At 43.9% G+C, this 24,261-nt stretch overlaps 1 protein-coding gene across 1 annotated transcript; it reads left to right on the forward strand.

The window, feature by feature from the left end:
* The first annotated feature begins 86 nt into the window (after positions 1-86).
* LOC115131781 (tripartite motif-containing protein 46-like) lies at positions 87-22,573 on the forward strand. Its single transcript, XM_065020547.1, has 12 exons — positions 87-527; positions 6,132-6,396; positions 6,563-6,716; positions 7,950-8,148; positions 8,239-8,385; positions 8,777-8,872; positions 9,398-9,651; positions 14,207-14,328; positions 16,143-16,481; positions 17,549-17,778; positions 20,241-20,308; positions 20,596-22,573. Exons 1-12 carry the CDS (start codon positions 501-503, stop codon positions 21,059-21,061), a joined length of 2,367 nt encoding a protein of 788 aa, XP_064876619.1. The 5' UTR covers positions 87-500; the 3' UTR covers positions 21,062-22,573.
* Positions 22,574-24,261: the final 1,688 nt, after the last annotated feature.

The following is a 24,261-nucleotide window of genomic DNA, read 5'->3' on the forward strand; positions in this document are numbered from 1 at the left end:
ATTGAGGTCACTCTTTTTAGTAACAGGCCGTGTTTATTACGCATGCTCCGACTACTGTAGTCCTCACCCCGACAGAGACAGAAAAACTGAATCGTGGCAGAATTTCCGAGGCTGATGTGATTCGGTAAATGAAGGTTGAGAGACGACTAGGTGGGGAGTAGCCTACCAAGCGCATAATCTGGCAGGATTTGGAATGGTGTGTGTATTTTCATGTTCGCTTTCATTTCATTTGGTTACAAATTCCATTTCTCTCTTCCATTTGGCTTCATTTTTTATTTTAAGGTTTTTTTGGAGGTTGTAGGCTCATGCGCATGCGTCCATTTCTAATAATGCGCAAATGTCTATTATGGCTAAATACGCTATATTGATCCAGGAGTTATGAATATCTATTTTGCCGTTTTTGCCTTCATGGCACCTGTTGTTATTGTTATGATAACGGCAGGCCTATCATGTCTAATTCATCGAAGGAGGCACAATCGGATTGAACGCTCACTTCTTCAATGATGGACGCTCTGGTTCGTATTAGTGTGAGTAACATGTATCTGGTCATGTCAGTGTTTTGTATATGTTTACATGGTTTGTTGTTTCCCCGTTGTAGTCTACTAATAGCCTATTACATTTTATAGGCTAATGATGCAGGCAATAGCCTAAAGCCTTGGCTACCAGAAACAGATCACCATTTATTTTCAGGTGTATGATTCGCCCCCATATGCATCTGTCGGACCCCTCTTATTAGTCTACGACATAATTTCCAACATTTAACACGACTCAATGTAACACATTGGTATCTTTAAAAAAAAAGTGATATAGGCCTGTCTATACACTGTTTTCTAGAAAATCTATTCCCCTTCCACCCCATTCCTCTACCTTGAATGTGGTCATGAATTCGTTATGATGGCCTAAATATTCTTCAACCTAGACCAAAAGGAAACATATATTTATGTTTTAAATAACACTATCATTTACCATACTATTCCCATTAGGCAATATTCCAATTTCCATTGAATTCACCTGCAAATATGTGGATGCCTACCAAATGTATTGAACCACTTATAGGCCTTTTATAGGCGTTACCCTTCTTGGGCAACATTTTTGAGAACTAGGCTATAAGGTGCTCTATCATGTATATATATTTTTTGAGTGGACAACAAAAATGCTAAAGAAATGTAGACCATATGCCTACTCAAATGCAACATTAGACACACTGGAAACAAATAAAGAAGCCGTGCACCTAAAATGCTAGGCGTTCTGTGCATGCTCCGGGGATGCGCAGGGACCACGGATGCTCGTTACCATGGAGACGGGATGCAGGAAAGCGGCGCCGTCTTGCGCAGCAGAGGGGGAGATAAAAAAAAAACTAGGGTACCGAATATTGCACAGCGCAATAAGCTAACCTAGTTTTGAAAAATAAGAACAACGAGAGACTGAAAATAACTATTTTCTTACGCACTATATTAACAGGAATGAAAAGGTAGTCCTTAAATATTTGCATCTCACAACTCTCCCATGCCACACCTTGTGGCGGGGCAGAAATACCCCCGGCTTTCAGTTTCTACTATCCCCTCTGGGTGCGTCGCTCAGATTACTATGGAAGAAACCTTCATATCATGGCGCCTCGATTCCAGTTGAAGGTAAGAAATACACTGTATCACAACGCGTGTTCTGGAAATCAAACCGGTGACAGACAGACATCGCATTGCAAATCAATTTTCGCTGTAATATGGAATATAGGTCCTATTTGGAAAACTAATTTGTGGGCGTCAATAGATTGTAGCCAGTGTAGCATAGCCTGTCTAGCCTATTGCTAATTTAGTCGCCGGCTGTTTTGAACAGAACAAGAAAGGACAGGACGGATTTGACATTGGTGAATGACAGCGAGACATGATCTCTAACCATGTCCTGCTGGTAAATTATAAATGATCTTTCTTTAACCTCCAGGTCTGCATGTTTTTTATGATGTGACATGTGTGTGGATTGTTTGGTATTGCTTCATATAATACAAAAAAAATCGCTTTGGTGCAATTTCAACAAGTGGGCTGGCTATGTGGTACATTTTCACAACTGTAAGCACAAAAATCCAAACGAAAATGGCTCATGTTTCAAAACTCTAAGCACATTTTAAATTGACTGAGTACAACAAATTCATTCACAGTCACTTGTTAATTGCATCAAATCTCTCTTTCAAGTTGGATACATATTCAATCGATGTATCTGCTTTTCAAAATGCAATAAGCCTACTTTTGATATGATGTTCTTGTCATTTGTTAACAATACAATTAACTATCATTTAATCAAACTGCTTAAAACTGTTAACTGCTGGACCAAACGTAGTGTATAGTTAACGTGTATACTGTACACTGAACAAAAAAATTAACAACATGCAACAATAAAAAATATTTAACTTACATACAAGGAAATCAGTCAATTGAAATACATTCATTAGGCGCTAATCTATGGATTTCACATGACTGAGAATACAGATATGCATATGTTGTCATGGATACCTTTTAAAAAAAAGTAAGGGTGTGGATCAGAAAACCAGACAGTATCTGGTGTGACCACCATTTGCCTCATGCAGCGCGACACATCTACTTCGCATAGAGTTGGTCAGGCTGTTGATTGTGAGCTGTGGTATATTGTCCCACTACTCTTCAATGGCTGTGTGAAGTTGCTGGGTATTGGCAGGAGCTGGAACACGCTGTCGTACACATCGATCCAGAGCATCCCAAACATGCTCAATGGGTGGCATGTCTGGTGAATATGCAGGCCATGGAAGAACTGGAACATTTTCAGCTTCCAGGAATTGTGCACAGATCCTTGAGACACTGACTGGGCCGTGCATTATCATGCTGTAACATGAGGTGATGAATGACAAGACAATGGGCCTCAGGATTTCTTCAAGGTATCTCTGTGCATAAAAATTGCCAATCGATAAAATGCAATTGTGTTTGTTGTCCGTAGCTTATGCCTGCCCATACCATAACCCCACTACCACCATGGGCCACTCTGTTCACAACGTTGAAGCCACTCACCCACACTGCGCCATACTGCCCGGCAATCTGCCCGGCATAGTTTAAACCGGGATTCATCTGTGAAGTGCACACTTCTCCAGCTTGCCAGTGGTCATCGAAGGCGAGCATCTGCCCACAAGTAGGTTATGACACCGAACTGCAGTCTGGTCAAGACCCTTGTGAGGACGATGAGCACGCAAATGAGCTTCCCTGGGACGGTTTCTGACAGTTTGTGCAGAAATTCTTCGGTCGTGCAAACCGAAGAACCAAAAAGGGTTCTTCAAAGGGTTATCCTATGGGGACAGCCGAAGAACCCTTTAAGGTTCTGGATAGCACCTTTTTTTCTAAGAGTTTTTTTCTAAGAGATCATTGACAAGATCCTCCCGTGTAGTTCTGGGCTGATTCCTCACCGTTCTCATGATCATTGCAACTCCACGAGGTGAGATCTTGCATGGAGCCCCAGGCCGAGGGAGATTGACAGTTCTTTTGTGTTTCTTCCATTTGCGAATAATCGCACCAACTGTTGTCACCTTCTCACCAAGCTGCTTGGCGATGGTCTTGAAGCCCATTCCAGCCTTGTGTAGGTCTACAATCTCTACAATCTCCCTTTAAGAGTGTGCTCCTAATCTCAGCTCGTTACCTGTATGAAAGACACCTGGGAGCCAGAAATCTTTCTGATTGAGAGGGTCTCAAATAGTTATTTCCCTCATTAAAATGCAAATCAATTTATAACATTTTTAACATGCGTTTTTTAAATATATTTTTCATTCTGTCTCTCACTGTTCAAATAAACACCATTAAAATTATAGATGGATCATTTCTTTGTCAGTGGGCAAACGTACAAAATCAGCAGGGGATCAAATACTTTTTTCCCTCACTGTAAGTGCTGTTCTTAAGCACGACACAACGCAGAGTGCCTGGATACAGCCCTTAGCTGTGGTATATACCACACAACCCTGAGGTGCCTTATTACTATTATAAACTGGTTATCAATGTAATTAGAGCAGTAAAAATAAATGTTTTGTCATACCAGTGGTATATGGTCTGATATACCACAGCTGTCAGCCAATCAGCATTCAGGGCTTGAACCACCCAGTTTATATGGTTGCTTAAATTAGATTAGTTTAGAAAATTCAAAGGGAGGTTGTTATCCTCTTCCTCTCCCCTCTCCCCTCTGCAATCAATATAATGGATATGTTAGGTTAAGTGGGTATCAATGTAATCTGTCTGATTAAATTGTGGCAGTGTGTGTGTGTGTGTGTGTGTGTGTGTGTGTGTGTGTGTGTGTGTGTGTGTTTGTGTGTGCGCTATCAGTGTTAATGCATTCCTGCAGCAGTTACACTCTCATAAAAAAAAGGGTTCCAAAAGGGTTCTTTGGCTGTCCCCATAGGAGAAAAGGGTTCTACCTGCAACCAAAAATGGTTCTCCTATGGGGACAGCCGAAGAACCCTTTTAGGTTCTGGATAGCACCTTCACTGCTACAGTTTACAGGGGGATTTCCTTCATTCATTCACTCACTCATTCACTCATTAATTAATTCATTTCCTTCACTCAGAGTAGGAATGCTGATATAGGATCAGGTCCTCCCTGTCCATGTAATCTTACTCATTATGATCTAAAAAGTTAACAGTTAACAGAATCTAGCCGCTAGCTGTTTTAGCCAAAGATTTATGTCTCAGACCTCTGTCAAGGGCAACCACAGAAGCAACACACCTAGTCTTGGACCTATCAGTGCCCACTGTCTAGCCCACTGTCTAGCTCTAAGGGACACGCTATCTTCAGCATTACAAATGCATTTCCTCCATTCATCCTTCCGATCTAGGTCTGTATTCATAAAACGTCTCAGAGTAGGAGTGCTGATCTTGGATCAGATCCCACTGTCTATATAGATCTTATTATTATGCTCAAAAAGGCTCAACTGATTCTAGATCAGCACTTCTGCAGGAAACTTTATGAATACACTCAGGTATGGTGTGTGTGACAGCAGGGAGTACCCGTCTATAAAGCAGAGGTGTGTGGAATGAACTCATCGGGACCAGGGGTCACACACACACACACACACACACACACACACACACACACACACACACACACAAACTCACATACACACACACACTCCGGATCAGGCGTGTGCAGGAATTACAAAACGTCTGGTCCTCCTTCCTTATTGATATTTAACGCGTCTCACACTGTTTTGACAGCCCATTGAGGACAGCTATTTATAAAGCCCACCGTCATAATGTCACATGTTAACACTTAGCTAGAGAAATCTCTGCCCTCTCTCACGCTACGGCTGCATCCCAAATGGCACTCTATTATCTATATCAGGGGTATTCAACTCTTACCCTACGAAGTCCGGAACCTCCTGGTTTTCTGTTTTACCTGATAATTAATTACACTCACCTGGTGTCCCGGTCTAAATCAGTCCCTGATTATAGGGGAACAATGAAAAAATGCAGTGGAATTGGCTTCGAGGCCCATAGTTCAGTTCGATGGCCCTATATAGTGCAATCTTTTTTTACCAAGGCCATAAGGCTCTGGTCAAAGTTAGTGCACTATATAAGGACTAGGGTGTAATTTGGGATGCCAGCCTATCTCTCCTCCTTCAACCTCTCAGCCTCTCTGTATCTCACTCAGTTTCCGAGACCGCTCATCTCCGGTGCTCTGTGTTCTCGTGACTTGCATGTTTATGGATCTTGAGTGCTGCGGTTAATTGTAGTTGGTGGTGCAGCTATTTGTTTTATTTCTATAACTCTCTTAAATTTTCTTCATGTCATTCCTCTGTTTCTGTCCCGTACATACTTCGGTCTCTTTAAAAAAAAAAGTATTATAAATTCATCCCTGGACCCCCTCCTTTTTTGTTGTTGTCTTGGTGGGTTCATTTTAGTTCAATTAATTACAGTAATTCCCTTGAATATCAATGTAGTAGAGACTCCCCATTTACATTACATTTAGGTCATTTAGCAAACACTCTAACCAGAGCGACGTACAGTAGTGGCCCACAACCCTGACCTTGCAAGTGCCATGCTCTACCAACTGAGTGACATGGGACAGCCTTAGCTCTGTCTATCTGCTGTACCTGTGTGATTCATTGACTCTCTCCATCTCCCTCCTCCCCAGTCTAACATGAAGAGCATGGAGCGCGAGCTGCATTGCCCGGTGTGTAAGGAGATCGTCAAGCAGCCCGTGGTCCTGCCGTGTCAGCACAGCGTCTGTCTGATGTGTGCCTCCGAGGTTCTGGTTCAAAATGGCTACCCTCCTCCGGAGTTGCCGCCCGAGCCCAACTCTCCTGCCTCCACCCCCAACACCCGCTCTCCCCACCAGGCACGCAGGCCCATGCCCAGCAAGGCCGACCATCGACCCATTGACCGCGTGCTACGTTCAGGTAATGTTTGTGTGTGTGAGTGTGTGCACATGAGAGAGAGTGTGTGTGTCTTTAGATTCAATGTCGAATGTGACGATCAATAGGACTAGTCTGGGGATGCGATGGGAATACACACATCCTCCTCTGATTCTTGTTTTTACTCTATTCTCCTCCACCCTTTACCCAGGATTTGGGACCTATCTGTCGCCGGGGCGACGGCGTAAGGAACCACCCCATGCAATGTTATTTCCATGCCCGCCCTGTGGGAGGGAGGTAGAGCTGGGAGAGAAGGGTCTGACTGACTGCCTGCGTAACCTCACCTTGGAGCGCATTGTAGAGAGGTAACACACACTTATACACACTTACACTTGTACATGCACGCACACACACATGCGCGTATGCACAATCATATGGAGTGGAGGTGTCAGTTCATGGTCTTGTGAGCCCTTGCGTGACAAATTGAGAATTTCACGTGATCCCATGTGATCTTATGTGAAGTTAATGTGATAACATGCAAAACACATGATCACATTTGGTGTTCCGAAATGCCGTTTTCACGTGATTTTCTGAATTTTCCGTGAAATCGTGGTTCTTCTGTAAGGGAGGATGTAGTCCTCCCTGCACCTTGACAGTTTTTTTCACCTAGTCGGGGATATGAACCAGCGACCTTTCGGTTATTGGCCTAACCTCTTAACCGCTAGGCTACCTGCTGCCCCTGACACACACACACGCGCACACACACACATGCACGTGCACAAACACACTCAGACAAAGATACATATAAAAACAGCATTCACACTGCGTGGTGGTTGGTTGTTACATGCCTCTATGCTGCAGGGTAGGCTATAGTGTAACATTTCAATTAGTAGCAGCTTTAGCCCCTTAAATAGTGAGTGAGAGAGCGTGTCCAAGGTCTGCGTCCCAAATGGCACCCTGCTAAAAAGTAGTGCGGACCCTGGTCAAAAGTAGTACACTACATAGTGGGAATAGGGTGCCAAGTGCTGACTCTTGTTAATCAGCGTGAAGCTGCGCTAGAGAGGAAGCTAGCAGAGCTCCTGCAACCTACTGCAGCAGGACATACACTGCACTTCCACTGGACTACTGCAGCAGGACATGCACTGCACTTCCACTGGACTACTGCAGCAGGACATACACTGCACTTCCACTGGACTACTGCAGCAGGACATACACTGCACTTCCACTGGACTACTGCAGCAGGACATACACTGCACTTCCACTGGACTACTGCAGCAGGACATACACTGCACTTCCACTGGACTACTGCAGTGTAGCTGCAAGCAACTTATTTCCCCCTGTACAGTAATCTCTTTATGATATGTAGTATCACCATGTCTTACCCATCCACTCTCTCTCTGTCTTGGCACCATTTTCTCCTTCCACCGTATTCTTTTTTGTCTCTCTTTTTTTCCACTTCTTTTCGCCCTCACTCACCCCCTTTCCACTACGATCCAGCCCTAATTCGCCCAATGCTCTCTCTTTCTCTCCCCTATCCTCCTCCCTTTAATCGTTCCCCTCTCCTCCCCCCCACTCCCTCTCTCCCCTCCTCCTATCAGGTACAGACACACAGTGAGCCTAGGCAGTGTGGCTGTGATGTGTCAGTTCTGCAAGCCTCCCCAGTCCCTGGAGGCCACTAAGGGCTGCGCCGACTGCCGAGCCAGCTTCTGTAACGAGTGTTTCAAGCTCTACCACCCCTGGGGGACACCGCGCGCCCAGCACGAACACGTCCAGCCCACCCTCAACTTCAGGCCCAAGGTGAGGCCTGCCTCTCTCTCATCCCTCTCTGTCCTCTCTCATCCCTCTCTTCTCTCCTCTCTCTCATCCCTCTTGCCTCTACTCCTCCAGGTTCTGTCGTGTCCTGAGCATGACCAGGAGCGTCTGCACTTCTACTGTAGGACGTGCCAGCGGTTGCTGTGCCCGCTCTGCAAGCTGCGCCGCGTACATGCCGGGCACAAAGTGGCGCCAGTCGCCCAGGCCTACCAGACTCTCAAGGTGGGCATCTGGGTGCAATAGCTTAATTGGTTATAGCATGGTTCCTGCATTGGCCTTATACTGTACAATATACTGAATAATGTATGTAATACCTTTTAGCTGCTTTGCATAAAAGTATCTGCTAAATGGCAATAGTTGTTATACTCAGTGGCATTAGTGGATATCACATGCAATGGAGATTGGCCCTCAACGGTTGGTGGTTAGTCTAGTAGTACAGTGCATGACAGGAAAGGGGTAAGAGTAGCCATTGAACTGTGGGTTTAGATCGTCCAGTGTGTAAGAGATGAGTACAGTTAAAATGTAGTGTAATACAGAGCTACTGTTGTGCATTAGGATTTAAGTCTGGTCTGGGTGTTAAACTCTTTGTTTGTTGTCACTGTTTATTTGTCAGGACAAGATTACCAAGGAGATGAACTACGTTCTGGCCAACCAAGAGACGGTGCTGGGCCAGATCACACAGCTGGAGAGTGCCATCACTCAGACAGAGGTGACTAAATAATACTGCAGTCTGCAGAGCTCCAGAAATACCCCACCAGAGGAGTATACTACAAAGCAGGATCAATGAGTTAGCCAGCTAACTTTGATAAAGAACCAGCAATAACTATAGATTTTCTGGTTTGTGAAGAAAGTTCAACTTAGACATGTGTTTTTGGTTGTTCAGTCAATTAGACCATGGCCATTTCAAGTTATTTCAAAATATTTAGGCAAATTAGGATCATTGATCCTACTGACCACACCACGATGGACAACATTGTTTACCACAGTAAACATCATATGCTACTGTATACTGTATATACAATATCTTGCTCTATGGTCCTAACCTGTGTGTTGCTGTGTAATACATAATCTCTGTGGTCCACCTAACCTCTCTGTGTGTTGCTGTCTGACTGTTGAACTGCGTAGCCAGTGTTAATCACAGAATGAAATAGAACACAACTCTAGAATAATATAGATTCATATACAGTATATCTCTATGGTCCTAACCTCCCTGTGCGTTGCTGTCTGTCCCCAGGCCAACAGTGTAGCGGCACGGGAGCAGCTGTCTCAGAGCGTGAAGGACCTGACTGCCCTCCTCGCTGAGCGCCACGCCTCATTGACCGAGGCCCTGGAGAGGGCGAGGCAGAAGCGGGGCGAGGCGTTGGCGGGCCAGGTGGCGGAGAGGCGGAGCCTGCTGGAGCATGCAGGCCTCATGGCGTTGTCCCAGGAGCTGCTGAAGGAGACAGACCCGCCCTGCTTCGTCCAGGCAGCACGCCAGACACACAGCAGGTACACACAATAGGTCTGACTGGCTGGACAGCAGACAGCGTGGCAACTTAAACAAATAGCACCCTATTGTTATACAAATAACACCCTATTCCACATAGGGTTCTGGTCAAAAGCACTGTAGGGAATAGTGTGCTATTAGGGACGCATACCCAGGACTCTTTAACTCCCTAGTTTTGTTGTTTGTTCATTTCTCTGTTCCTTTGTTTGTTTGTTTCTCTGTTATTGTTCCGTTTCTACTCCCACTCCTTCTATCAATGTCTATTGTCTATGCTTCTTTCCTTTTTCTGTGTGTTTTCGTTGCTCATTACACATCACCAGGAAAATAACAAATGGACACAAGAGGGAACCATTATACCTGTTAGATCAAAATAACAAGGCGTTGTTTTAGTGATGTTGTTCTTTGTTAAACTCAGCAAAAAAAAAGAAACGTCCTCTCACTGTCAACTGCGTATATATTTTCAGCAAACTTAACATGTGTAAATATTTGTATGAACATAACAAGGTTCAACACCTGAGACATACACTTAACAAGTTCCACAGACATGTGACTAACAGAAATGGAATAATGTGTACCTGAACAAAAGGGGGGTCAATATCAAAAGTAACAGTCAATATCTGGTGTGGCCACCAGCTGCATTAAGTACTGCAGTGCATCTCCTCCTCATGGACTGTACCAAATTTGCCAGTTCTTGCTGTGAGATGTTACCCCACTCTTCCACCAAGGTACTTGCAAGTTCACAGACATTTCTGGTGGGAATGGCCCTAGTCCTCACCCTCCAATCCAACAGGTCCGAGACGTGCTCAATCGGATTGAGATCTGGGCTCTTCGCTGGCCATGGCAGAACACTGACATTCCTGTCTTGCAGGAAATCACTCATAGAACAAGCAGCATTGTCATGCTGGAGGGTCATGTCAGGATGAGCCTGCAAGAAGGGTACCACATGAGGGAGGAGGATGTCTTCCCTGTAACGCACAACGTTGATATTGCCTGCGATGACAACAAGCTCAGTCCGATGATGCTGTGACACACCGCCCCAGACCATAATGGTCCCTCCACCTCCAAATCGATCCCCCTCCAGAGTACAGGCCTCAGTGTAACACTCATTCCTTCGACGATAAACGCGAATCCGATCATCACCGCTAGTGAAACAAAACCGTGACTCGTCAGTGAAGAGCACTTTTTGCCAGTCCTGTCTGGCCCAGCGACGTTGTTGCCGGTGATGTCTGGTGAAGACCTGCCTTATAACAGGCCTACAAGCCCTCAGTCCAGTCTCTCTCAGCCTATTGCGGACAGTCTGAGCACTGATGGAGGGATTGTGTGTTCCTGGTGTAACTCGTGCAGTTGTTGATGCCATCCTGTACCTGTCCCGCAGGTGTGATGTTCTGATGTACCGATCAAGGGGCAGATGTTGTTACAAGTGGTCTGCCACTGCAAGGGAGGTCAGCTGTCTGTCTTGTCTCCCTGTAGCGCTGTCTTAGGCGTCTCACAGTACAGACATTGCAATTCATTGCCTTGGCCACATCTGCAGTCCTCATGCCCCCTTGCAGCATGCCTAAGGCACGTTCACGCTGTCACGAACGTCGTAGTGAGGAGACCAAAGAGCAGCGTGATGTGAATACACCCTTTTAATGATAGATGAAAACAAACACGAAGTACACTAAACAAACAAACAAACAAACAAACAAACAAACAAACAAAATATCAAAACGAACGTGAAGCTATACTACAAACGTTCAGACACAGGCATCTAGACATCGACAATAACCACGAAATACCCAAAGAAGATGGCTGCCTAAATATGGTTCCCAATCAGAGACAACGATAAACAGCTGCCTCTAATTGAGAACCAATCTAGGCAACCATAGACACACATAAACACCTAGATGATAAACAACCCCATAAACCTACAAAAACCCTAGACTGTACAAAAACACATACATCACCCATGTCACACCCTGACCTAACCAAAATATATAAAGAAAACAAAGAATACTCAGGTCCCGGCGTGACACACGCAGATGAGCAGGGACCCTGGGCATCTTTCTTTTGGTGTTTTTCAGAGTCAGTAGAAAGACCTCTTTAGTGTCCTAACTTTTCATAACTGTGACCTTAATTGAAAAGCTGTTAGTGTCTTAACAACCGTTCCACAGGTGCATGTTCATTAATTGTTTATGGTTCATTGAACAGGCATGGGAAACAGTGTTGAAACCCTTTACAATGAAGATCTGTGAAGTTATTTGGATTTTTATGAATTATCTTTGAAAGACAGGCTCCTGAAAAAGCAATGTTTCTTTTTTTGCTGAGTTTAGTTGTGCTCCAACCGGTGTTCACTGTTTCCAATGATAGTTTGTCTGACTGACACTGGATCCATGGCATGAAACATGTACAGTCCCTTCCGATCTACACACAAATACCCCATGATTTCACAGTGGAATTATGTTTTTAGAAATTCATAAAAAATGAAAAGCTGAAATGTCTTCAGTCAATAAGTATTCAACCCCTAAGTTCAGAAGTAAAAATGTGCTTAACAATTTGCATAATAAGTTGCATGGACTCATTCCATGTTCAATAATAGTGGTTAACCTGGTTTTTTAATAACTACCCCCATCTCTGTACCCCAAACATACAGTTAGTTTCAAACCTGTAAGGACCCTCAATCGAGTAGTGAATTTCAAACACTGATTCAACCACAAAGACCAGGGAGGTTTTTCAAAGCTTCGCAAAGAAGGAGACTGATTGCTAGATGTGTAAAAAAAATATATCCCTTTGAGCATGGTGAAGTTGTTAATTAGACTTTGGATGGTGTATCAATAAACCCAGTCACTACAAAGATAGAGGCGTCCTTCCTATCTCAGTTGCCAAAGAGGAAGGAAACTGCTCAGGGATTTTACCATGAGGCCAAAGGTGATATTAAAAGAGTTACAGAGTTTAATGGTTGTGATATGAGAAAACTTAGGATGGATCAACAACATTGTATTTACTCCAAACTGAAAAGAAGGAAGCCTGTACAGAATAAAAATACAAAAACATGCATCCTGTTTGCAACAAGGCACTTAAATAATACTGCAAAAAATGTGGCAAAGAAATGAACTTTTTGTCCTGAATACAAAGTGTTGGGGCAAATTCAACAACGCATAACTGAGTACCACTCTTCATATTTTTTGAAGAATGGTGGTGACTGCATCATGTTATGGTATGCTTGTAATCTGCAAGGACTAGGGAGGTTTTTAGGATAGAAAATAAATAGAATAGAGGCACACACAGGCAAAATCCTAGAAGAAAACCTGGTTCAGTCTGCTTTCCTACAGGCACTGGAAGACAAATTCACCTTTATTCAGGACAATAACCTGAAACACAAGGCCAAATCTACACTGAGTTGCTTACCAAGATGACACTGAATGTTTCTGAGTGGCCAAGTTACAGTTTTGACTAAAATCGGTTTGAGAATCTATCGCAAGACTTGGAAATGGCTGTCTAACAATGGTCAACAATCAACTTGACAGAGATTGAAGAATGTGAAAAAGAATAATGGTCAAATATTGTACAATCCAGGTGTGCAAAGCTCTTAGAGACTTACCCATAAAGATTCACTGCTGTAATCACTGCCAAAAGTGATTGTAACATGTATTGATTCAGGGGTGTGAATACTTATGTACATTTAAAAATATTTCTGTATTTAATTTTCAATAAATTTGCCCCCAAAAATGTGAACATATTTTCATTTTGTCGTTATGGGGTATTGTGTGTAGCTGGGTGAGAAAATGTTTTATTTAATCTATTTTGAATGTGAAATAAGTCACTGTATGTGAAAATGAACATGCAAAGCACACTGGGTATTATTATTGGCCTTTTTTTGGGATCATGTCTTGATGGGATACAGCTTAGCCTAATTCTCCTAACCTGCTACGTTAATTTGCCTAACCCTCTGCATATGTACTTGTCACGCCCTGACCTCAGAGAGACGTTTTATTTCTCGATTTGGTGAGGTCAGGGTGTGATGTGGGGTGGGCATTCTATGTTTTGTATTTCTTTGGTTTTGGCCGAGTGTGGTTCCCAATCAGAGGCAGCTGTCTATCGTTGTCTCTGATTGGGAATCAAACTTAGATAGCCTGTTTTCCCACCTATGTTGTGGGATCTTGTTTTTTTTGTTAGCTCTGTGAAGCCGGCAGAACGTGACGGTCGTTATTCCGTTTGTTGTTTTTGGTTGGTGTTCTGAGTATTAAACAAGTCAAAATATATTTCATATTTGACATTCTTCCAATAGCCACCCTTTGCCTTGATGACAGCTTTGCAAACTCTTCTACAATGTAGAAAATAGTAGAAATAAAGAAAAACCCTTGAATGAGTAGGTGTTCTAAAACTTTTGACTGGTAGTGTACATGTTACAGAAATACTGCCTATCTCTGTGTGTATTACCCTAATGATAAAATTGTCTCCCTCCCCCGACTTGTTGTATGTCTCGTCTACTCCCAAACAATTAATCTAAATATATCTCCCTTTCTCTCTCCCTCCCCTCTCTCCATCTCGCCCCCGCCCCCCCACGCTCTCTCCAAGGTTATCCACGTCCATCGAGGGGCTGCAGTGTTTCTCTCTGGCCGCTGATCCCTCCTTCAGACACTTCCAGCTGGACGTCTCCAAAGAGCTCAAACTCCTCACAGACCTGCAGTTCATCCAGGGTGAGACAGAGGAGGAGAAAAAGATAAAGGAGGGGACCGGGGGCTAGGGAGGGGTAGCGGGATAGAGTCCACCAGAGAGAGAGGATACGAGGAGGTGGCTGGGGAGGGATAGTCAGCCAGAGAGAGAGGAGAGGAAGATGAAGGTGGAGTCTAGGGGGGCATGGAGGGATAGAGTCAGCCAGAGAGAGAGGAGGATAAACGGAGGGGGATATGAAGGTGAAGGAGGATAGAGTTAGCCAGAGAGAGAGGAGGATAACGGAGGGGGATATGGAGGTGAAGGAGGATAGAGTCAGCCAGAGAGAGAGGAGGATAACGGAGGGGGATATGAAGGTGAAGGAGGATAGAGTCAGCCAGAGAGAGAGGAGGATAACGGAGGGGGATATGAAGGTGAAGGAGGATAGTCAGCCAGAGAGAGAGGAGGATAACGGAGGGGGATATGAAGGTGAAGGAGGATAGAGTCAGCCAGAGAGAGAGGAGGATAACGGAGGGGGATATGAAGGTGAAGGAGGATAGAGTCAGCCAGAGAGAGAGGAGATGAAGATGAAGGTGGGGTCTAGGGGGGCATGGAGGGATAGAGAGCCAGAGAGAGAGGAGGATAACGGAGGGGGATATGAAGGTGAAGGAGGATAGAGTCAGCCAGAGAGAGAGGAGGATAACGGAGGGGGATATGAAGGTGAAGGAGGATAGAGTCAGCCAGAGAGAGAGGAGGATAACGGAGGGGGATAGGACGGGGAAAGAGGATAGAGTCAGCCAGAGAGAGAGGAGGCTAACGGAGGGGGATATGAAGGTGAAGGAGGATAGTCAGCCAGAGAGAGAGGAGGATAACGGAGGGGGATATGAAGGTAAAGGAGGATAGAGTCAGCCAGAGATAGAGGAGGATAACGGAGGGGGATATGAAGGTGAAGGAGGATAGTCAGCCAGAGAGAGAGGAGGATAACGGAGGGGGATATGAAGGTAAAGGAGGATAGAGTTAGCCAGAGAGAGAGGAGGATAACGGAGGGGGATATGAAGGTGAAGGAGGATAGAGTCAGCCAGAGAGAGAGGAGGATAACGGAGGGGGATATGAAGGTGAAGGAGGATAGAGTCAGCCAGAGAGAGAGGAGGATAGCGGAGGGGGATATGAAGGTGCAGGAGGATAGTCAGCCAGAGAGAGAGGAGGATAACGGAGGGGGATATGAAGGTGAAGGAGGATAGAGTCAGCCAGAGAGAGAGGAGGATAACGTAGGGGGATATGAAGGTGAAGGAGGATAGTCAGCCAGAGAGAGAGGAGGATAACGGAGGGGGATATGAAGGTGAAAGAGGATAGACTCAGCCAGAGAGAGAGGAGGATATGAAGGTGAAGGAGGATAGAGTCAGCCAGAGAGGGTTAAGGTAACGTCATCTCACTGAGTCTACCTTTAATTATGTCATATTACTGCGTCTTCAACTATGTATTTCACGGTAAGGTCTACGCATTCGGGTGCATGTGACAAATAAAGTTTGATTTGATTTGTTTACAAACTGTTTATTTATTTATTTTACCTTTATTTAGCTAGGCGAGTCGGTTAAGAACAATTTTTTTTTTTCAATGACGGCCTAGGAACAGTGGGTTAACTGCCTGTTCAGGGGCAGAACGACAGATTTGTACCTTGTCAGCTCGGGGGTTTGAACTTGCAACCTTCCTGTTACTAGTCCAACGCTCTAACCACTAGGCTTCCCTACAAACTGTAATGAACATCTGGTAGTATTGCATATACAGTATAATCAAGCCAGAGAGAATTGTATGTTTGTGAATCTAACATCTGACTGACAGCTGTAATGTTTTCTCCCATCAGCCCCTCTGGCCCCTGTCATTGACACCCAAAAGACCCTGGCCTATGACCAGCTTTTTCTGTGTTGGCGGCTGCCTCAGGAATCCGCTCCCGCCTGGCACTTCTCTGTGGAGTTCCGTCGCCGTGGGGTGGTGCCAGGAGGTGGGGCCAGAGGTGGTATCCAAGGACGATTGGCTGCGGCCCGCTGGGGCTGGCAGCGGCTGGAGGAAGTGGGCGGGACCAGTGCTGTGATTGACAGGTTGGAGATGGACAGTGTGTATGTGTTGAGGGTGAGAGGCTGCAACAAGGCCGGCTTCGGGGAGTACAGTGAGGAGGTGTACCTACACACCCCGCCAGCACCAGGTGAGGTCTATACACTGTTCTAAAGGTGCACACACACTATACACGCACACACACGAACACACACACTTGGCCTCATTATAAGTCTTGGTATAGCTGGTATGCATCAGAACAGTATCCATGGAGATCATCTTAATGACAAATGTCTCTCTTTTTCTTCCCATTCCCATACTTCTTTCTGCCCATACCATCCATCTCTCCTCCCATCCCTCTCTTTACCCATCCCATCTCTCTATCCAACCCAGCTTCTTTCCTCTTTACACTTTGTCTTCACATATCTCTCCTCATCTCACTCATTCCGCTCCTAGATCCAATCTCCCAATCCACATTTCTACCTATGCCTGTTAGTGTGAGCATCTACACCCTTTCTCCTTTTTCCTCTCGTTGCTTTGCATATATCTCTACCTCTTTTACATGTATACCATGCATCTCTTGTTCTCCCAGCCACCCTCTTTCTCCCTCTCTCCCATAATGAAATCTCAGTGTGTTGATGAGGTTTGCTGTTTGTTAAGACCTGAGGCTTGACAAATCAATTTGGTTGGTTGAGATCCATGCTTATGGGTCTGAGAAGTGGTCAATGTATCCCTTGTCTCCCCTGGTAAAGTATTATATCCTGTGATATTTCCCTCAGGAATAGTAATCCCCAAAATTATCCCAGTTTAGGAAAGATGCATCCCCTCTTTTGATTGACCTTTGGCTTTGAATGTTTTCTATCCGTTTCCAGTTTGTTGATGGACAGTTTGACTCCCTTTCTATTAGTCCTTGTCTCCTCTCCGCATTCCAGAGGACTTGCATGTTGTCCATACCTCTCCTCCTCTCTTAACGCTCTCAGTTCTTTCCTTGCCCTGATTCTAAGTCTGTCTATCCCTGTATTTACCTCCTCTGTACCCTTATCTTCTACCTCTCTCCTATTTCACTTCTTTACTCCATCCCATCAAAACCCTCCCCTTCCCGCTTCTCTCTTTCCTAAAAATGCACTCCTCCTTCCACCCTCCCTCCCTCTCTCCCTCCATCTCCCTCTCCTCCTGCCTCCCTCCATCTCACTCTCCTCCCCTGCCTTCCTCTCTCAGTGTTAAATTTTTACCTGGACTCTCGCTGGGGTCTCCATGCCGACCGGCTGGTGGTGAGTAAGGAGCAGCGCTGCGCCCGGAGCGTCCCCGGTCTGTCCCTGCTGCAGGCCGCCGACCTAGCGCTCACTTCCTGTCACCTGACTGCAGACCTGCTGGTGGGCGACGTGGCCATCACCCAGGGCAGGCACTACTGGGCATGCTCAGTGGAGCCCGGCTCCTATCTGGTCAAGGCAAGTGGAATGGCTGGGAAGAGAGTTTTGCCCAATCCCATATCGTCCCCACAGCCCCGTGCCCTATTCACCTGTGGAGATCTGAGAGGATTTGACAGGTGAAATCCATTTGGTAATAACTCCACCTTGCCCTCTGATAGGCTAGGTGGACGTTTACTCATATTTCTTATACCAATCAAATCCTCTCAGATCTCCGCTACTGCATAGGGCTTAACCTCACTAGGGAACGTGGGATGGTAGCATCCCACCTGGCCAACATCCAGTGAAATTGCAGAGCACCAAATTCAAAAACAGAAATACTTATTATAAAAATTCATAAAACATACAAGTGTTATATATTGGTTTAAAGATTAACTTCTTGTTAATCCAACCACGGTGTCAGATTACAAAAAGGCTTTACAGCGAAAGCATACCATGCGATTATCTGAGAACAGCGCCCAGCAGACAAATCATTACAAACAGTTACCAGCCAAGTAGAGGAGTTACACAAGTCAGGAAGAGCAATAAAATTAATAACTTACCTTTGATGATCTTCATATGGTTGCACTAACAAGACTCCCATTTACTCAATAAATGTTTGTTTTGTTCGATAAAGTCCCTCTTTTATATCCCAAAACCTCAGTTTTGTTTGCGCGGTTTGTTCAGTAATCAACAGGCTCAAATGCAGTCACAACAGGCAGATGAAAAATCCAAATAGTATCCGTAAAGTTCGTAGAAACATGTCAAGCAATGTTTATAATAAATTCTCAGGTTGCTTTTAGCCTAAATAATCGATAATATTTCAACCGGACAATAACGTCGTCAATATTAAAGGTCAACAAGAAAGGTGTGGTCTCGGTCACACGCTTGAAAAAGCTCTGGGACACTGCAGTGCCCACTCATTCAGAGTGGTCTTACTCCCTCATTTTTCAGAATACAAGCCTGAAACAATTTCTAAAGACTGTTGACATCTAGTGGAAGCCATAGGAAGTGCAATTTGAGTCCTAAGTCAATGGATACTGTAATGGCATTCAATAGAAAACTGCAAACATAAAAAGTCCCACTTCACGGATGAGGTTTTTGCCTGCCAAATCAGTTCTGTTATACTTACAGGCATTATTTGAACAGTTTTGGAAACTTTAGAGTGTTTTCTATCCTAGCTGCTGGGCCTGAGTAGCAGGCGGTTTACTTTGGGCACACTTTTCATCCGGAGGTGAAAATAGTGCCCCTACCCTAGTGAAGTTAAAGAGCTATTTGGGATTGGCCCTTACTGTACTGTAGATGGTGTGGTGTATTTTGTATGGTTTTGTAGGCTATTTACAAAAATGTGTATGAAAATGAATGTGTGATCATATGTGTTTTTGCATGTTGACCTCTTGGGTAATAATGTACCCTTGATAAAGATGAGCAAAAAATGAATAATACAAAATACTGGGCTATATTGTACGCAAAACAAATGTGAAAATAATCATATTGCATGATAATATTATTGCTCAGAGAAAGAGTTATAGTTAACAACTCATATTTTTCTCAAAAGGACAGGGGTCAAAATTATTGGCACCTCATTTTCAATACCTTTCAATAACTCACCTTGCAAGTTATTTAAAAATATATATTTTATGAGATTGGAGAACACACTGGGAGGGATTCTAAACCATACCTCCGTACAGGATTCTTGATATCCTTCGTCTGTGCTTATGGACTGCCCTATTCAATTCAAACCACAGGTTTTCAATGGGGTTCAAGTCCGAAGATATGGCCATTGAAAAATGTTGAGTTTGTGGAAATGTACCAGTTGTGGATATCGATGTGTGCTTGGGGTTATTGTCTTTCTGGAAGATCTACTTGCAGCCAAGCTTCAGCCTCATGGCAGAAGCAACCAGTTTTTTTCCCTAAAATGTCCTGGTATTGGGTAAAGTTCATGATGCCGTTGATCTTAACAAGGGCCCCAGGACCAGTGGAAGCCAAATAACCCCATAACATCAAAGATCCTCCACCATATTTTACAGTATATATGTGGTTCTTTTCTGATTATGCGTTACTTATTTTTCGACGACAAACCTACCGCTGGTATGCATGGCCAAAGATCTCTATTTTCACGTCATCCAACAAATGTAAATGCCTGGAGTTTGCTAAATGGCATTGGCACTTCGATTGGAACCGGTGCTATGGTCAGATTAAATGAAAATAGAGCTGTTTTATCACACACACCAGTTTTGGGTTTGCCGTCAAAATAATGATGACAAAAACAACTATTTAAACTGAGAATTTTTTTTTTATTGTTAAACAAAATCTATTTCTCTGAGCAATTGTATTAGTATAAAATAATGTAATTTAAATATATTCTGGAGCATACAATATAGCTCAGTATTTGTTTTATTATTTTATACTGTCTTTTTTGCTAATCTTTATCAAGGGTGCCAATAATTTTAGACCCCGTTGTATGCTGCTGCGCCTTTTCAGTGCCTCTATCTGTTCCGCAGGTGGGGGTGGGCCTAGAGGCCAAACTACAGGAGTGGTTTCATCTTCCCCAAGACATGGCCAGTCCCCGGTGAGTGGTGCTGGAGGTTAAGGCTGTAAAGTGCATGGAATTACAGGAAGTAGTCAATGGAAAATATGTGGAGGAGAGACTGACCTACATCAGGGCTTGTATTCAAAAAACGTGTCTAAGTAGGAGTGCTGGTCTAGGATCAGTTTTGCCTTTTACAGCGTAATGAATAGAATTACATGGACAGGGGGACATGAAGATCAGCCTTCCTACTCTGAGATGCTTTATGAATACAGGCCCTAGTTGTGTGTGTGTGTATGTGTGACTCATCTCTCTCTCTCTCTCTCTAGCTATGACCCAGACAGTGGTCATGACAGTGGGGCGGAGGATTCTCTGGACTCCCCTCCCCCCTTCTCCTTCCTCACCATGGGGATGGGTAAGATCTTCCTGCCCCACGGTCCCAACCATCATAACAACCATGGTTGCCCCGCCAATGGCACCAGCCCTCGCCGCAGCCCCACCATCTCCAACGGGAACATCCCCGCCTCCTCGCCTACGGGCCTCACCTACCCCCTGCCTCCCAGGCTCGGGGTGTGCCTTGACTTCGAGAAGGGTCGCGTCACTTTCTACGATGCCCACTCGCTCCGTCCACTGTGGGAAGGGCCTGTCGATTGCTCCGGCCCCGTTTGCCCGGCTTTCTGTTTTATTGGCGGAGGGGCGCTGCAGTTACAGGAGCTTGTGGCCAATCGGATGGCAGACCAGACTCCGGTCAGGAGGGTCACCATCCAACCACGTGTCACTAATCTGAATAACTAGGCCAGATTCAATCCGAAACCACGGTGTAGCGCGCTTGACATTTAAAGGTAATTTCCAATTGTGACAACATCTGCAGCGTTTACCTTGAATGTGATCTCTGCAAATGCAGTTACATTGCCTTTAAAACGCGCATCAATCATCTGAGGTGATTGATTGGACATAGAATGTAAAGTTAATTGTAAGCTATTTACTTGGCCGGAGCAAAAAGTTAGTAACCTCAGAGATTGTTGTTTTGTATTTCATTTGTATGAGAAAAATAGTTTTTATTGCAACCAATATGCAAATGTCTAACTTTACTGCATTATTTTGGGGGTTTGCACATTTTATTTAGTCAGAAATACTAAATTGCTTAAGTAGGAGCTGTCAAATTACACACACAGCAATTATGTAAAGTCTCATTATATCTCTGACACTTGCACTATTAACCACACTATACTGTATATATTTACAGTATATATGTTTATATATATGCAAGAACAAATATAGTTTAGAAACACTCTTTCTCAGTCATGTTATGTCTGGGTGTTCATCTAGGTCAGGGGTATTCAAATCTTACCCTACAAGGTCCGGGCTACTGCTGGTTTCCGTTCGACCTGATAATTAATTGCACCTACCCGGTGTCCCTGGTGGAACTGGCTTTGAGGTCCAGATTTGAATTTGACGGATCTATGTTTTTTGATACTTCATGTAACAGGTTCCCCTTCACTGTGTACTAACACTTTTTACACGTCTACGTCTGTGTATCTCCAATGGTAAAAAGTCCTGACTGTTAGTGAAATCTTCCCACTCACTCCATCACAACCCCAACCAAAGTGATTTCTCGGGACTAAATACTGTTGTAATTGAGTAGACAGTAGATTTAGTTAGGTGGATACCATGAACATGAGGCAATACTGTAATTAGGAACTGAATGATACTGCTTCGGCTTCAGCCACCTTTATCACTTGCTTCTTGATTAGTACGTTTGTGCATTGATTGTTTTTTCCAATGTTTAACTTCTGCAGTGTGTGCGTGAATGTGTGTGTGTAGGAGAAGGAGCGCGAGAATGCAGTAATTCACTTGTCTGATAATTATATTGATCACCATTGGCTAATGATCATTTTGGCTTTTAGGGAATATTTTGGATTATTTCAAAGTGGGCTTGATTGTAAATAATGAGCAGTGCTTCTTATGAATGACAAGCTTTCTAGAAATGTAGGTTGTCTCTGAAATGGCACCCTATTCCCTATATCGTGCACTACTTTCGACCAACTCGATTCTTGGTCAAAAGTGGGACGCAGACGAAATGTAGACTTCTCCTGCTGGCAGAATGTTTGTAAAAATAAAAATAAAAACATAGACCAACAATTAACTCTAAATAAATACAAATTCTGAAAATAAGAAAAATCTGTCCTCCTTATTGTTATGGGTGGTAGTAGTAGTAGTAGTCAAACCAGCTTCAGTTCATTGTCCTTTGCATTGTCCTTTGCAAAATGTGTCACATTTTCTGAGTACTTTCATGTCAAAACAGACTCTTGCCATTCACTTTTTATTTAATAGTTAATTTAACCTATTTAGTGAGGGGAACCTAAAAACTGCATAGGGGTGACAACTGCAAGTGTTTTGACCAATGATGTACAGTACCAGTCAAAAGTTTGGAAACACCTACTCATTCCATGGTTTTTCTTTATTTGTAATATTTTATAGACTGTAGAATAAGAGGGAAGACATCAAACTATGAAATAACACATGGAATCATGTAGTAACCAAAGTGTTAAACAAATAAAAACAGATTTTATATTTGAGATTCTTCAAAGTAGCCACACTTTGCCTTTATGAAAGATTTGCACACTCTTGGCATTCTCTCAACCAGCTTCACCTGGAATGCCCTTCCAGCAGTCTTGAAGGAGTTCCCACATATGCTGAGCACTTGTTGGCTGCTTTTCCTTCACTCTGCGGTCCAACTCATCCCAAACCATCTCAATTTGGTTGAGGTCAGGGGATTGTAGAGCCTGGAGGTGTGTTGGGTCATTGTCCTGTTGAAAAACAAAGATAGTCCCACTAAGCCCAAACAAGATGGGATGGCGTATCGCTGCAAAATGCTGTGGTAAACATTCTGGTTAAGTGTGCCTTGAATTCTAAATAAATCACAGACAGTGTCACCAGGATAGGCCCCCCACACCATAACACCTCCTCTTCCATGTTGTACGGTGGGAAATTTAGTATCCAAAAAAGCGTTAAAAACAGCTCGGTACATTCAGCTTGTCAACACTTCTTACAAAAACAAGTAGTAATGAAGTCAATCTCTGTTCCACTTTGAGCCATGAGAGATTGACATGCATATAATTAATGTTAGCTCCCTGTGTACTTTTAAGGGCCAGCTGTGCTGCCCTCTTCTGAGCCAATAATCATTTTTCTAAGTCCTTCTTTGTGGCACCTGACCCCAATACTGAACAGTAGTCCAGGTGTGACAAAAATAGGGCCTGTAGGACCTGCCTTGTTGATAGTCTTCTTAAGAAGGCAGAGCAGCACTTTATTATGGACAGACTTCTTCCCATTTTAGCTACTGTTGTATCAATATGTTTTGACCATGACAGTTTCATGGTCAACTCCAGGGTTACTCCAAGCAGTTTAATCACCTCAACTTGCTCAATTTCCACATTATTTATTACAAGTTTTAGTTGAGGTTTAGGGTTTAGTGAATGATTTGTCCCAATCACAATGCTTTAAGTTTTTGAAATATTTAGGACTAACTTATTCCTTGCCACCCATTCCAAAACTAACTGCAGCTGTTTTTTAAGTGTTGCAGTCATTTCAGTCGCTGTAGTAGCTGTCGTGTATAGTGTTGAGTCATCCACATACATAGACACACTGGCTTTACTCAAAGCAGTGGCATGTCATTAGTAAAGATTGAAAAGTAAGGGGCCTAAACAACTACCCTAGGGAATTCTTGATTCTACCAGGATTATGTTGGAGAGGTTTCTATTAAAGAACACTCTCTGTGATCTGTTAGACAGGTAACTATTTTTCCACAAAATAGCAGGAGGTGTAAAGCCAGAACACATATTGTATGTTTTTCCAGCAGCAGACTATGATCGATAATGTCAAAGGCCTCACTGAAGTCTAACAAAACAGCCCCCACAATATTTTTTATCAGCAATTTCTCTCAGCCAATCATCAGTCATTTGTGTACCAGGTGCACCTGTGTAATGATAAGGGTT

This window comes from Oncorhynchus nerka, linkage group LG7 (genome assembly GCF_034236695.1).
Source record: "Oncorhynchus nerka isolate Pitt River linkage group LG7, Oner_Uvic_2.0, whole genome shotgun sequence".
NCBI lineage: Eukaryota > Metazoa > Chordata > Actinopteri > Salmoniformes > Salmonidae > Oncorhynchus > Oncorhynchus nerka.

Excerpts from the sequence above, each read along its gene's own strand:
- LOC115131781 (XM_065020547.1), top strand. The coding sequence starts at position 501 with ATGATGGACGCTCTGGTTCGTATTAGT. Across the intron at positions 16,482-17,548 it reads ACACACCCCGCCAGCACCAG|TGTTAAATTTTTACCTGGAC; the intron begins GTGAGGTCTATA and ends TTCCTCTCTCAG. Across the intron at positions 20,309-20,595 it reads CAAGACATGGCCAGTCCCCG|CTATGACCCAGACAGTGGTC; the intron begins GTGAGTGGTGCT and ends CTCTCTCTCTAG.